General features: G+C 37.9%; 1 protein-coding gene across 1 annotated transcript; it reads right to left on the bottom strand.

Annotated features, from left to right (window-relative positions):
* Positions 1–488: 488 nt before the first annotated feature.
* LOC117407474 (sodium/potassium-transporting ATPase subunit alpha-1-like) lies at positions 489–14,068 on the bottom strand. Its single transcript, XM_059029099.1, has 23 exons — positions 13,882–14,068; positions 9,606–9,728; positions 9,138–9,197; positions 8,387–8,590; positions 8,167–8,280; positions 7,888–8,022; positions 7,677–7,794; positions 7,225–7,493; positions 6,728–6,926; positions 6,525–6,634; positions 5,882–6,016; positions 5,509–5,701; positions 5,233–5,408; positions 4,984–5,120; positions 4,652–4,802; positions 4,231–4,399; positions 3,990–4,144; positions 3,513–3,636; positions 2,878–3,023; positions 2,643–2,773; positions 2,361–2,462; positions 2,094–2,185; positions 489–681 (listed from the first exon to the last, which is right to left on the bottom strand). The coding sequence occupies exons 1-23, from the start codon at positions 13,891–13,893 to the stop codon at positions 653–655; spliced, it is 3,084 nt and encodes a 1,027-aa protein (XP_058885082.1). The 5' UTR covers positions 13,894–14,068; the 3' UTR covers positions 489–652.
* Between the last annotated feature and the right edge of the window lie 1,756 nt (positions 14,069–15,824).

Genomic DNA, 15,824 nt, shown 5'->3' with positions numbered 1-15,824 from the left:
AGACAATATTTCAAAGTGTGGCATTTATTGTAAGACCTAAATCATATAACTGCTTAAAAACCACAAAGATGTTTTTGTATGGATTTCCTTTTTGTGTGTGTGTGTGTGTGGGGGGGGGGGGGGGGGGGTTGACTAACAGGAGTTCAGGTGGCAGGACAGACAGATACCTTGTCTATTACTGCAGTAGCACATGACTAGCAGTCAAGTACAGGGGTGTTTGTGGAAGCAGCAAATGCTTCTGCACATATTGTTGGATTGTGTTGTGTTTGCACATTAAATGGTTGAATTATTTTAAAAAGTTTTGAACAGAACTGCATGTTGATTTACATTTGCATAAAATGAAACCATTTTAAACCTGTGCAGACTACAGTACAGTTATACCATCTAGAGGGTTTGGAAGATATATTGAAGTTATGGAATAAAATAGCTGAAAAAAACCTTTGAGAAATCAGAAGCTTTAACCTGGAAAGAAATACAAAGGCAAAAACTCAACTTCACTGAAAGTTTATTTTAAATTACACATCCATTAAAGACCCTATACAATTTGTACTACAAAACAAAGGCAGCAGTTTCACGCATTCTATATAAAAACACATATCCAAAGATTGGAGAGTAAAGGACATGAGTGAAAACTGTGATGTAGAGCAATAGTTTAGTAGTAGGTCTCCTTTTCCACCCAACCTAGAAAGAAAAGAAATATATTAAATAAACTATCCAATCACCACACATTTATATTACAGGACTGTTGTGCCACAATTTAAAAAAAAGTATGTAAGCTACGACCTATAAATGTAAAAATATAAGTTCATGCAACCTCGAAGATTCTGAGATTTAATATTTTATGCTACAGAATGTCCTAGGCAAGTATCACAGTTAGATAAGCAGCAGTTTTTGTTTACTGTTCAAGTTTAGATAAATATGTATTTACGGGCGTTCCTACAAAGATATTATAATATCACGTATCTCAGATAGTATATATTATAATATCATCCTTTTCAGATATTATAATGGGATGTATGAAAGCTGCCGGCAATTGCGACATTTACAATTGCATCAATTTGTTAAGAACTTTTGAAAGCATTGTAAACAGTCGTTACTGTTGCTGGTATTTCCCAGTCAGCTTTTTCTCGTGTGTTGCCAGTTGTGCTCAATACATTTTTGAGGCGAACGTACCTAACTTTCATGAAAGGCAGGGTGTACTTATAAGCCTTGAAAACAAATTTCTATGACATTTCTGGTTTCCTCCAATGTGCTGTGAACAATAGACTGCACACGTGCCACTAACCCCTCCAGCTCATTCTGAGCATCTGTATAGGGCTATAGGAGTATGATCTATTTTGTATCAATTGTCTAGGCTATTTTAGGCCAAATTATATAACAATAATAATAATAAAATAAAATACAAAACCCTAAAATCATTTTGTTTCAATTTAAAATAATCTTTTATTCACATTGTACAAATGTGAATGATTTACATTTAAAATGCACAGAGCACAATAAATGTAAGTGTGTGTGATTTTATTGTATTGTTTTTAAACCCAACACCTCTTTATGTCGGACAAACATGTCCGGTTTAGCGAGGGGCTACTGTATGCTTTTTGGGGTGAAGGTGGGGGCCCCACTATAGAATCTGATGGGATTAAACTGCCTTCCATTTTTTTATATATATAATAGTATTAAAATAGGTAAAATGAAGACGGAACAGAATGCATTGTACAGCTGACGTTTATAGTTAACAAAAACAATGTTATTTTGATTCTTGCACCCTTGTATAGACGTTATCCTTCGGACACCCTCTGCTGCAGCAAACCAAAACTCAATTTGCGCTATTTATTTGAATGTCGCATGACTCTGGCAATGTATAATGCTAGCAATCTCGCTAAGAAAACACAACAAATATTTTAATTAATATATTGCGGTTGTCTTCATTAAATTAACATATTTTATATCCGTACATAGGACAAAATGTTTACTTTGCTAAGTGTTGCAATGAAAATGCAAATTGTGGTATGTTTGCGCTGGCACATCTTAGTACACCAACCCCTAATGATTTAACACACTACACATGCAAAATATTGATTTTGTTGCCTTACATCCTGGGCTGCGTCGGATGATAAACTTTCTGATTTCATCATAAACAAAGACAATGAGAGCGTAGGGGAAGGCGCAGAACCACCAGGCTGGTCTAAGGAGAGAACAAAAAAAAAATGTATAAAATATCAGGGTCAAATGAAAAGTGGACCATATTCTGGAGTGGTTATTTGAACTTGAAAGCTGCAATTACTTCCCTTGAGCTGTGAATTATTAAATGTACCAAAAAAATAACAAAATAATAATTTTAAAAAATCTCATTAACTTACTTCAGAGGGTACATTCTGAGAGCCACATCCATTCCTGGGCAGTAAGACAAGAAGGCAGCCAAAGCGGTTTCCTCAAACAGCCCTAATGTAAGGATATTGTTCCTGTTAAAAAAAATTAAACATAAAATAAATAAAAATAAAAAACCACCCACACAGACTACTAGTACCAAACATCATATTCCTGTAACAGAGACCATGTTTTGTAATATTTATTTTTGCTCACAGTTTTAATGTAGTTGGTGCTCGTACCACTATCAATGTGTCACCAGTCTCAATACTTACTTCATTCCCTGCTTGAAGACAGAGTTTTTTCTAGTTTTACAGATGATCAAGATAGCCCACTGCACAATCACAATACTGATAAAGAAAGCAGTTTGGCAGGTAAACTCGACAATCTTTCTCTGTTCAAAGGTCTGTGAAAGGCAAGACGAGAGGGAAGTAAAAGTTTAGTGCCAAACACTGCCATTTAATATTCTGTTCCCCACCCCCTCCCAAAATTGTGTTGAGGCATACTGACCCACTGCTGTCCATAGCTGTCTTCCAAATCACTGAGGCTTTTGTCCTCCCATTCAATACGGATTCCCAGCAGTCTCAAAGGCAGGAAACCATTATCAGCAAGAATGACAAAATATGTGAAGAATCCTCCCAGAGCTGAGATCATACCTGAAGTGAAACAGTTACCTTTTAGTTAAGTTTTTTTTCCCCTCACAGATAACTGCCTATGCCCAGTGGGTAAATGGGAATGCCTACTATAACTAATGGGGAGAGCAAGAAAAATGTGCCCCATCTTCACTACAGTCAGTAATGTGAATTGTTACAAGAGCAACTTCCTATAAAATCACACTTGTTTGAGGAAGAGCTGGCATGCTGTGCAATAAGTTAGCAATTGCCCATGTAGTGCCACGCTCAAGCTTTCCTTTTTCCAACATACAAAGGCCTCATTCCTTCCATAAACATATTTCTACCAGAGAGAAGCAACTGCAGTGGTTCCCTTGAGGGGAGGGGACATTTCATTAACAGATATAAGGCACCTGTGGCACCAGAAATTCAACTGCAGGAAGGCTACCAATTACAGAAGGAAAAGACTCAGATGTAAGCATTTCATGGTTATCTGAAACCCTTCTTAAACTAGACATCAGCTTTTCTGCTTACCAAGTTGCCCATAGGCCATACTGATCAGCCTTTCATTCACAAGCTTGTCTGTTTTGGAGTTTCGTGGCCGTCTCTTCATGATGTCACTTTCTGCTCCTTCATAAGCCAGGGAGATAGCAGGAAGCTAGACATGAAAAGCCAAAGTAGTTAAATATGCAAAGGCACATAGCTTTCACTGCAACCATTAAAAACAGATACACATCTCTTAAAATCAAAAGACAAACTATGTTGGAAAAAATGTACTAAGATTTTCAACTTCACATTCTAAAGCTCACCCTCCCTTACAGTAGACTTTAATGGCATAGATAATGCATTATGATAAAAACATGAAACATAACGCTACATGCACCACTAAAAAGAAAAGAAGAAAAAAACACATTGTTTTGCCAAGACAATTTATGAAGCTTAAAAAACTTAATAATAATAATAATAATAATAATAATAATAATAATAATAATAATAATCTTCCGTTCTTACCATGTCAGTACCCAAGTCAATACACAGAATGGTTACAGTTCCCAGAGCCAGAGGGATGCTGGCAATAATGAAGAACAGGAATGGTGTGATTTCAGGGATGTTACTTGTCAGGGTGTAAGCAATTGACTTCTTCAGGTTATCAAAGATCAGACGACCTAGTAGAGGATGAATAAAGAGAGAGTCAGACATTTTTTTTTGTAAAATTGGGGGTGGGGGTTGTTTGTAACATGGTCTGTCTTACCCTCCTCTACACCAGTCACAATGGAGGCAAAGTTATCATCCAGAAGGATCATGTCCGCAGCCTGTTTGGAGACATCAGATCCAGAAATACCCATAGCAACACCAATATCTGCTTTCTTCAGGGCAGGGGAGTCATTCACACCATCACCAGTCACAGCTACAATAGCACCCTGCAGATGTGAAGGAGGAGGAGAATGTCATGAGCATTTATTTTACATGAATACAAAAAATAACCAATTTCTTATTTTGAAAACTTGAGGTATAAAAAGAGAAGGGTTTGTCCAAACTCTCATTTTAGGAATTTGGGAAGTTGCACTTCATATTTCCTAGCAGAGCGCCAATTTTAAGTATCATTCTAGAAGTTTCCAAGTGTGGTATACATAGCAAGACTATTTTTTATTATTAATAACCCAATACTGTACCTGTCTTTGAAATCCCTCCACAATGATCAGTTTCTGCTGAGGAGAGGTCCTGGCAAACACAATCTCAGTGTGGTGCTTCAGCAGGTCATCCAGCTGGTCACTAGTCATATCCTTCAGTTTGCCACCATGAATTACACAGGCCTTGGCATCTCTGCAAATGTTAGAAAATAATCCATTTCACAGTGGTCTTTAACAACTCAACAACCACAGTAAAACAGGCGACTTTAAAATAGATAGAACATCTACAAAGATGCTTTAAAATAGGTAGTATAATTACAGTACAATACTCAAAATTATTATTTTTTAAAACAACTTTGTATCGTATTTCATACCTGGGGTTGACTTCTCCGACAGGAATGTTCAGGCGAGCTGCAATGTCCTCAACAGTTTCATTTCCTTCAGAGATGATCCCCACACCCTTTGCAATGGCCTTGGCTGTAATAGGGTGGTCACCAGTAACCATAATAACCTGTAGAAGGAAAAATAAATAAATTGAGAAGTGCATATTTGGTAATGAGACTGATGACAAAGTATGGCTACGTATAACATTTCTTATAAAGTCTTAGTACAAGATAAACTACCTTGATGCCAGCGCTTCTGCACTTGCTTACAGCATCGGGTACTGCAGCACGAGGAGGATCGATCATGGCCATCAGACCAACAAAGCACAGCTTCTCAGTAGGGAAGTTCAACTCGTCTACATCAAACTTGAATCCTTCAGGAAACTGGTCGTCAGGAAGCGGCATATGACAGAATCCTACAAGGAAGATATGGGGAGGGGGTCACTTTCACACAACATCAAGTGCAATCCGAAAGACTTCAATAAAGCTGCCATTTTGTTCATGCATGTTTCTTACCAAGAACTCTCTCTCCCATTCCTCCCAGCTCAAGGTAAGCATTTTGGAAAGCATCCTTCATCTCATCATCTAGTGGCTGCTCTTTGCCTTGAATCAAGATGGTGGCACAGCGATCAAGAATCCTTTCTGGGGCACCCTTCATCACCAGCAGGTAGCGAGATTCACTGGGGTTTGCATTCCGGTGGATGGAAAGCTGAGGACAAGGACAGAGGCATTAATTCTGCAAGTGACAGTTATAAAGCACTTCTATAGTTTGCAGTATAGTTCATGCTTTCCAGAAAATGTGATCAAGTAAAATTGTTGGTGCTTTTCAGAGAATTCCAGTCTCAGCGTGGTGCTTCAGAACCACACAGAACCATTCCCTCATATTTACCTGGTACTTGTTGGTTGAGTTGAAGGGGATCTCTTCAATTTTGGGGTTCTTGTCTCTCATGGCCTTCACTGACCCACAGCACAGCTCAATACATTTCAGCAGGGCAGATTCTGAAGCATCACCAGCGACCCCTCTCTGTAGATTTATAAAACACACATTGAGGAAAAAAACAAAAAAACACTTAATGCTTGCTTTGGGCATTTACAGCCTGTGAGATACTGTTTAATCCTGGCCTTGCCAATGACAACCAGACCCAACTGTTTGCTGCAGCTGAATTCTCATACGCTAGGATTTAGAGCAATAATGTGCTCTACAGTGTAGCATCCCTTCTGGTTTTATATTTTAAAGGTTTAAGGCTTTCAAAAGTCGGTTTCCAGTCAAGCACCGCAAGGGAGTGCAAATAGCTGCAATTATGAAGTCATAAACGTTGCTTGTCAGATTTGTGTTTTAACAGCCACTGCAAAAGACCCAGTGCTATCAGTGGCATTCAGTCATATTTAAAGAATTGGACACACTCCAGATTTGGAAAAGTATTATTATATACTAAAGATTCCCCATTTCAGTTATTGAAAGCAAGTGCCAGGGTTTCAGAAAAAAACAAAACACAGAAAACTTCATGAAGCAATTTTATAAACAATCCTACCTTAAGAATTGGTACAGAATCCTGTGTAGCCTGGAATACAGCGCGGTTGCAGAGTCCTGCGACTCGAGCAAGGGCAGCCCAAGTGGAAGAGCTCTTATCAAAGGTAGCACCTGTAAAGGATATTAGAATATGACCACATAAACATATACTGAGGGAAAACAAATGCAGTCAAGAGAGGAACGAAGAAGAAGTGGATCTCTTACCACTCTGGTTCTCAGTGGTATCAGCTACGTGGATCTGGTTGTCAAACCACATGTGAGCAACAGTCATTCTGTTTTGTGTCAGGGTGCCAGTCTTATCAGAGCAGATGGTGGAGGTGGATCCCAGAGTCTCTACAGCTTCCAGGTTCTTTACCAGGCAATTCTTACGAGCCATTCGCTTAGCTGTGAGTGTGAGGCAGACCTGAGGTAGTGGCAGAAAAGATTTAAATATTTTTACAGTAACTTGTGTATCTATTTACTTTAAGATAGGGTAAGCAATAACACCCCAAAATTGCTAAAAGTTCATGCAATACAGAGATGAATCAGCCAAGTCTCCACCCCCTTGTATCTTCCTCAAAAAGAAACAGCCATTTGATATCAGTACACTGCAGTTTTATAACACACAGTTTTATTTATTTTTTTAATATTCCTCATAGATTCAGTGGGTTGCTGTGTATGAACATCTCTAAAAATTAAGGAGATAAATAGCCCTTCCATACCGTGACAGTAGCCAGAAGACCTTCTGGCACGTTGGCAACAATAATTCCAATGAGGAAGACGACAGCCTCCAGCCAGCTGTATCCAAGGATCAGGGAGAGGATGAAGAAGGAAACACCAAGGAAGACCGCCACTCCAGTGATGATATGGATGAAGTGTTCAATCTCTATGGAGAGGGGAGTCTGACCAACCTCCAAGCCAGAGGCTAGAGTGGCAATGCGTCCCATCACAGTGTGGTCACCAGTGTTAATGACAATACCGCAGGCCGTACCTAAAAGGAAGGAGAAGATTGAGCTACTTTGTGTTCAATTAGAACTAGATGTGAGACTGGATAGAGCTTAAAAAATAAGGATGCTATCATGCAAGATCAACAAATCAACAACCTTTCAACAAAAAGCACCCCCCCCACCCCCCACCCCCCCCCCCCCACCCCAGCCTATTATTAGGTCTGCACCTTCTACACAGCTGGTGGAGTAGAAGGCAATGTTCCTCGTCTCAAGTGGGTTTTCATTGGTGAAGTCAGGTGTCCTGGTTTGAGGCTCAGATTCACCAGTCAGGGAAGAATTATCAACCTACAAATATAGAAAAAGCATAAGCATCACCCCACACCCCCAAATTCAGAGTTATGCTTCCAGGTTGGTTATCGCCCTTTACTTCAAACCTACCTTGCAGCCATTAGAAGAGATGATTCTCAAGTCAGCTGGGATCCTGTCTCCTCCCTTCACTTCCACTAGGTCTCCAACCACAACTTCCTCAGCATTAATACTATTCTTCTCACCATCACGGATAACTAGGGCTTGCTGGAGATAGAGAGAGGGAAAAGATTTGTTTAAAAATTCAAGAATAAAAAGGAATTTTAACCCCATATAAATTAATAGTACCTAGTTTCTTTAACTTAACGGGTATGCATAATCAATCTATTTTTATTGGGAGTGTTACAGTACCTGAGGAACCATGTTCTTAAAGGATTCCATGATCTTAGAACTCTTGGCTTCTTGGTAGTAAGAGAAACAGCCGGTGATGAAGACAACAGCAGCAAGCACAATACCCAGATACAACTGTGGAGAGAAACAGACAGACATCGTACCCATCTCCCATGAATTAACTAATTAGTACTACAAACAAGTTGCCTGCCAGACTACAAAACCTTATTTGGCTACTTACATTATCAGTGACAGGTTCTTCATCCACGGCAGCCTGAATTCCATAGGCAAAGAAACAGAGAACGGCTCCTATCCACAGCAACATGCAGAAGCCTCCAAACATCTGCTTGCAGAACTTCACCCATTCTGGGGTTGTAGGGGGAGGAGTCAGGCAATTGGGACCATCACGAAGCAGGATCTCTGCAGCACGGGCAACTGTTAAACCCTGCAGAAGGCAAATTGGGAATTATGAACACAAATAGTTACACCGGTCTATAGATACCACTCTTAAGCTGCTTGAGTGTATTTATATATACCCTCCCCTTCCCCAATTAAAATTGCTTGTTTACAGACAAAAGGATTGACTGCAGTTTCTGCCAGTGGGACTTAAAGGCCCCCAGAGTTTAACCAGTACCTGGTTACTCGGAATGAAGTCATTTACCGTGAAGCCCTATACTAAATGAAGAGATTGTGTTACATATTTGAGATATTTCATACAAAAATAAATAAACTGTATCTTAAAGACCACACTTTGCAATACATGCATATTTAACAGATAGGGCTTGGAATGTTAAGGCTACCTTAACAAAGTATAATTACAAGATAAATGAACAGTTAAGGAAATGTAATCTTAAATATTCCTGGAATAGACCAGATGTCAGGCCATACTCAGTTTAGGGGTTAACAGTACTCATGGGCACAGACTATCCCCTATCCCCCATCCCTGACAGAACTGGAAACAGTGCAGTTGGTGAATCAAGTCAAAAACGTACCCGACTGAGGTCTGTACCATACTTCTGATGCAGTTCTTCCAAAGTGAGTTTATGGTCATCCTACAATGGAAATAAAGATTGAAATGGGAAGTTTACAAACACATGGTAATACCTCAGAGCTTTCATCTACCAACCAGGAAGCTCCATGCAGGCACTATCACATGGTAGATGACCTCATAGGTAAAATTCTAACAAAACACTGCAAAATCTAGAAGATTAAAGATTTAAAATGTTTACTACATTAAAGACCTTGTTTACCGCTTTCTAATCATGATAAACCCCGATTATTGGGCATCACCTTGGCATCTGACCTCGCCAGCGGCATGCAGTCTTACCTTCCTGACAGTCAATACGAGACAGTAATGCTCTCTATGCAGGGCTCCATGGCTGTATTGTTCAACAGCTCCTGTTTAGTTGGGAATCTACACTTTGCTTCTCATTAAAAAAAAAGTGCAGGTAAGTCTTTACCAAATCTACTTCTTTCTTCAGCTCATCCAGATCTCTATCCCTCTTCCCCTTCTTCCCCTTCTTGTCCTTCTTTTTTCCACCATGCTCTGATGTTGCAGCCAACTCATATTTATTGTGTCCTTCCTGCAGAGAGAAATATTTTTCAAACCAAGCAGAAGAAACATTTTAAACTGCATTCTATAGCAAATTAATAATAATAATAATAATAATAATAATAATAATAATAATAATAATAATAATAATGTTATTTCTTTGTTTTATTTTGGAGATGTAGGCAGAATTGTTAGACAGCTTGAACAGGACCTATCTAACTGGATGGTATTTTTGGTTACTGTCTAGCTTGTCCACCATGGACATTAGCATGTTAAACCACCACATACCAAGAAAGGTCAAAAGTTCATACTAAACAGAGTCAGAAAGTACAAAGGCAGCCAAACTTTCTTTTGAAGACACCAAATTACTGTAGTATTTGTGGCTTTATAACCAATTATTTCACTGTTAGGCCATCTTGAAAATACGCTGTTTTAAATGTTTCACTTTATGTTAGCAAAACAATGGGAACAAAAAATAGAAAGTGGACTCGTCACAGATTTCCAAAATACCCTAGCACTACTACGAAGGGCAATCTTTACCTTCTGTGTCTTCTCAAATACACTTGTAGTGTACAAAACTTGATTTTATACTAGATTGTAGCACTGTTTGCACTGTATAAAAAATGTTAATTAATGCCTTGGCATAAAATTATATGTTGTACACAAACCTTGTCGGCTTGCAAAATTCTTTCAATATTTTTATTCAAATTGCATTCAGAATTGGGTTCTACATTTTTCTGAACTGCAACAGTGTTCAAACTGCCCCCATTAAGTTACCCAACTGGTTTAGAATGGGATGTCAGACTGACAGACTGGAAATGAACTGAAGACAGGTATTTCTATTGCTTAATGGTTTAAAATAAACTCCAGCATTGTATGACTGAACAATGGCACAATGAAGTCCTACTATGATCTGCCATCAGATCCTTGGTTATAAAATGAAGTTATTCAATATTTAACAAGGGGAAATGTTCTATCCCCACCGCTTCCTGTCACGCAATACTTTGCACTTCATCCTTTAACAGCTTTGTATATTTGAGTGTGCAAGTACATGCACTTTTCCTCTAGTCAAGTTTGGACTTCAATTGTTTTTTAATGTTAACCAGCTAGATTAGTAGCAGTCTATGTGAGCATTTACAATAGCAGTCTGTTTAGAACACATAGGTACAGATCTTTTGTTATTTGAATAATGTTGCAGCTAACTACCAATTTGTATAATTTACAAAGCAGAATTTAAAACAAGCAAGTTAACTTGTAGTATTTGTTCAAGTCAATTATTCCACTGTACACAATCAGCAGCTGGTTTACCAACAAATGTACTGCACTGTGAAATAGGTTAGGTTGAATTGTGAAGTTTATATGGCTTCTTCCCTGTCATTCTGCATGACAGCAATTACAAGAAATAAAGTACTGAAGCCTGAAGAGTGGCATGGTTTCTCTGGTCTGCTGGTTCATGTCAAATGTTAAAACTAGACAGCTAGAATATTTTGGCATATATCTAACACAAGACAATATTATATCAGTGCTATTCCTTGTTTGACCTAAGCTCGAGGTAACTTAATTTATCTTCTTATAATAAGAACATAAGAAAGTTTACAAACGAGAGGAGGCCATTCGGCCCATCTTGCTCGTTTGGTTGTTAGTAGCTTATTGATCCCAGAATCTCATCTGTCAGCTTCAAAAACATTACTGGGGAGTTGGTTCCAGACCCTCACAATTCTCTGTGTAAAAAAGTGCCTCCCATTTTCTGTTTTGAATGCCCCTTTATCTGATCTCCATTTGTGACCCCTGGTCCTTGTTTCTTTTTTCAGGTCAAAAAAGTCCCCTGGGTCGACATTGTCAAAACCTTTTAGAATTTTGAATGCTTTGCATTCTTTCTAGAGCAGCAATATCCTTTTTGTAACAAGGTGACCAAAACTGAACACAATATTCTAGATGAGGTCTTACTATTGCATTGTAAAGTTTAAACATTATTTCCCTTGATTTTAATTCAACACTTTTCACAATATATCCGAGCATCTTGTTGGCCTTTTTTATATCTTCCCCACATTGTCTAGATGAAGACAACTGCACCAACAGTAACAGTACCTTCTACACACACATGACAGAATAGTCTGGTATTTAGTGATAGAGGAATATATAGATCTTTACACCAGTGAATCCCAAAGAGACAAATGGACCCGCTTGAACTGTTTTTGGAAAAGCTCATTAGTCAGCTTGACTTAAACTGATCTTGTGAAAACTAGCTAAAACCGATCTGAGCAGACTGATCTGACTCTTGATTAGTCTTTTAAGTCTAGTCTGAACAAAGCTAAATATTCTCAAAACAGTTTCCTTCAAATGTCTGAGTTTCATGAAGAAAAACATCTGCTGTCTGCAGTACATAGTAATTTACTTTCTATTTTTACTCAGCATGTGGTATAGAACTATATTCAGTGCAGTAAATGTTAGGAAGCATAATTCCCTCAGTGTCAAAATGAGAAAAGAAATCCAGAACTTTATATCCTTGGCTGCCAGTGCCACATGAGTCACAATACTGCAAAATCAGGTTGTAAAGCATTTAGCAGTCTCTCCTCATTTGATGTGCAGGATTTCTGTATAGATGACTGCTACTTCTTTGATGGATGTTTGCTGATTTGTGTGGGGTAGAATTTAAGAAAATTCTTAAGCATGTCAGCATACGGTGAGTTTAGAAAAAAAGTGGTGGACAGGCTTTAACAAGTTACCTCCAATCACAGCCACCTAATTAATCAGATAAGAGGCTGACCCATCTGCAGTCATACTTTGAAAATTCAGTGACAGACAGAAATATATTTGTTATTCTTTTCTTCTGTTTTGAGGCCATTCTTGAGCTACTGCCTATTTTTACAAACTGAAGCCCCATGCATACACAAACTGTACAGTGCTACCAAGCAACTTGTTAGGGAGATTTTTGCCCCTTTCAGTTATTGATGCCAGCATAGACCTACAGGACCAGAATGAATAGAACAGCATCATAACCAAACAAAAGCTTCAAGCTCTTGCACAAAGAAAAGGCGAGAAAAGAAAGTTCTACTCGTGTGATAGGGTTTTACTGCACTGCACTTAACTATCTCTTCAAGAAATCCCCATGGGATGACCTGGAACTTAAGCATGCTGAAGTCTTTCATTTTGAAAAAAGAAAGTCTGTAACATTCTCATCAGTGGAATACTTCATGTAAAGATTCCCAAATGCTCTATCTAGTTTGGATATAAGTGGAGCTGCTGATGCTGAAAGACAGTATGATCATTTCACTCAGTATCAGCTAATGGAAGATCTTCATGAGGACCTTAAGCTACAGATGGTCACAGTAGATGAAGATGGAAATGAGCTGGTGTGTATCACCAAACTCTGGAATCATGTAGCTGGTATGAAAGATGCCAGTGGCAAACTCTTTTCAGATTTCTAGGCAACATTGCAAAATTAGTTCTTCTTTTGCCACATAGCAATGCAGAATCAGAGAGACTGTTCAGCTATGTTTCAAGAACAAGACAACAAACAGAGCGAATCTGAAATGCACTAAGACACTAACATCCCTGTTGAAGTTCAAAATGAATATGCCCCTGAAAATGAAATGCTATGAATTTACTCCCACTCTTGAACTTCTTAAAGGCAAGCAAGCCACCTGGGAAAACAATAAGCAGCATTTGATGTCTAGGCTAATTCTGATCTTCATTTTTTTTTGCTGTAAAAAGTGACCCTCAAAAAGTATGTGACACCTTGAAGTGTCTGCATTATATCCAATAAGTGGATTGTAAATAGTCGTCATTATTCGTTAAAATTTTAAAAATAAGATAATATACCAATACTTCATACTCTGCGTTTATAAGAAATGCATGAAAACCATTATGAACATGCCACCCGCAGCATCAAGTGTCCACTTTTAAATTCAAATGTTTTAAAATTGTGAAGTCAAACGTGTACGATTAGCTCCATATTTCTGTCACTTTCCCAAACTTTCACTGTACAAATCATTTACAACATGACCAGGGTTTGCTCGCACATAACTAATTTATAACCTATGTATTAAATAGTAATCCCCAAGCAAGAACTAAAAAACTGAAAGCATTAGATAACAACCACCTGTATGTATGATGTTTTTTTTTGTTGTTGCAGTTTTGCATGGCTTAAGATTTAGCCTGTATTGAAACTGTATTTCACTTACCCCTTTGCCCATGTTTATTATTTTTGTATCTTCTTAATCAAGTTCCGGGGATTTTTTGTTATTTTTTTTATAATAATAATAAATAAATTGTGAAATTCATATTAAAATTCAATTTATTGCGACTGGCTGTTCTCTTTCCCACACTTGCCACTGCCAGGACGTCAAGGCAATCTTGGTTATCTATGTGTTCAAAATACTTGTATAAATACTGCTTCGAACGGGACGTTGCTCTTTTTGCCATGGTAACCGGTGTTATTAAGGTGTTAATAAGGCGGAGCCATTGTCGTCGAGTAGATTACATTTGATGAATTTCAGTGCTAGTATTTGACATAATCTGAATGTCTGCAACGTAGGGATTAAAAACCATTATTAATTATATTTTCAACTACAAATAATATGTTATTTTAATAACCAACCAGTTTAGTTTCCAATCTCCTTTGCTGTCAATATTGTGGTGATTCAGAAGGTGACAGGTTATGTACACCCCTTGTCCTTGTCTGTGTTTGACCTTGCTAAGTGAAATGAGATTTTTGACAATCCAAGCACTGTTCAAAACATAGAAAGCACACTGTAGTGTCCCAACTGTATGCTGAAAGATCATGGGTTCAGATTTCCATCTGCTCTTATTAATTATTTATAAATTTCAGCAATTGCCGGTGGCAACTTCAGAAGTTCAAACAAAACCTCATGATTTTGCTTTTGATCTTTTGAAATAAGTTTTGGGAATCCTTCCAAGTCTATTCTGTGGTGTTCCATACTGTACTGTATAGTGCAATACAAATTATTGTGCAACAAAGTCCAATAGTGTAATAATTCTGGGAGTACTCAATGGCACTCAAGGTGCATAGTCAGTCCATATGATAATTTCCAGTATCAGTCTTTATAATAACCAGGGATGGCTTTTTGGTGAAAGATTGGTCATGGAATGTTTTGGCATTCATGAGGGTTTCATTGCCTGCAGTGTCAGTATTTACACTGTTAATTAACAACTGGGAAGGTTAGGATTTTCCACTCTTCCATCCCAATAAATGAAACAGAAAAAATGGCATGAACATTTTGCAGTCAACCAAGCAAGGTATGAATGTCAGTGACGTGCTGTTTTAAATTGATTGTCACTCACCCTGACCCCTGTTTTCACAGCCTCTAAAGTCAAACCCACATTACCAGCAAGTGTGTCTGTTTTGTATATTCCTGAAAGTGACTTGGCTTGTTATTACAAAACATGTATAACATTTAATTTCAAAATGATTTCATTTTTACAAGGACATTTAAAACACACACACACACACATATTAGAATTATATATATATATATATATATATATATATATATATATATATATATATATATATATATATAGTAGCGATTCAAGGAAATGCATGCACATGGATTAGGGAGTGGTTAACATGTAGAAAACAAAGTATTGATTAGAGGAGAAACCTCAAAATGGATAGAGGTAACCAGCGGTGTACCACAGGGATCAGTATTAGGTCCTCTGCTCTTCCTACTCTACATTAATGATTTAGATTCTGTATAGTAAGCAAACTTGTTAAATTTGCAGACCACACAAAAATAGGAGGAGTGGCAAACACTGTTGCAGCAGCAAAGGTCATTCAAAATGATCTAGACAACATTCAGAACTGGGCAGACACATGGCATGACATTTAATAGAGAAAAGTGTAAGGTACTGCACGCAGGCAATAAAAATGTGCATTATAAATATCATATAGGAGATACTGAAATTGAAGAAGGAATCTATGAAAAAGACCTAAGAGTTTATGTTGACTCAGAAATGTCCTCAACTAGACAATGTGGGGAAGCTATAAAAATAAGGCCAACAAGATGCTCGGATATATTGTGAACCGTGTTGAATTTAAATCAAGGGAAGTAATGTTAAAATTTTACAATGCATTAGTAGGACCTCATCTAGAATATTGTGTTCA

This window comes from Acipenser ruthenus, chromosome 8, assembly GCF_902713425.1.
Source record: "Acipenser ruthenus chromosome 8, fAciRut3.2 maternal haplotype, whole genome shotgun sequence".
NCBI lineage: Eukaryota > Metazoa > Chordata > Actinopteri > Acipenseriformes > Acipenseridae > Acipenser > Acipenser ruthenus.
This window is presented reverse-complemented; position numbering and strand designations above follow the sequence as displayed.

Excerpts from the sequence above, each read along its gene's own strand:
- LOC117407474 (XM_059029099.1), bottom strand. Across the intron at positions 5,702-5,881 it reads ACTCAACCAACAAGTACCAG|CTTTCCATCCACCGGAATGC; the intron begins GTAAATATGAGG and ends CCTTGTCCTCAG. Across the intron at positions 4,145-4,230 it reads TGTGACTGGTGTAGAGGAGG|GTCGTCTGATCTTTGATAAC; the intron begins GTAAGACAGACC and ends ATCCTCTACTAG.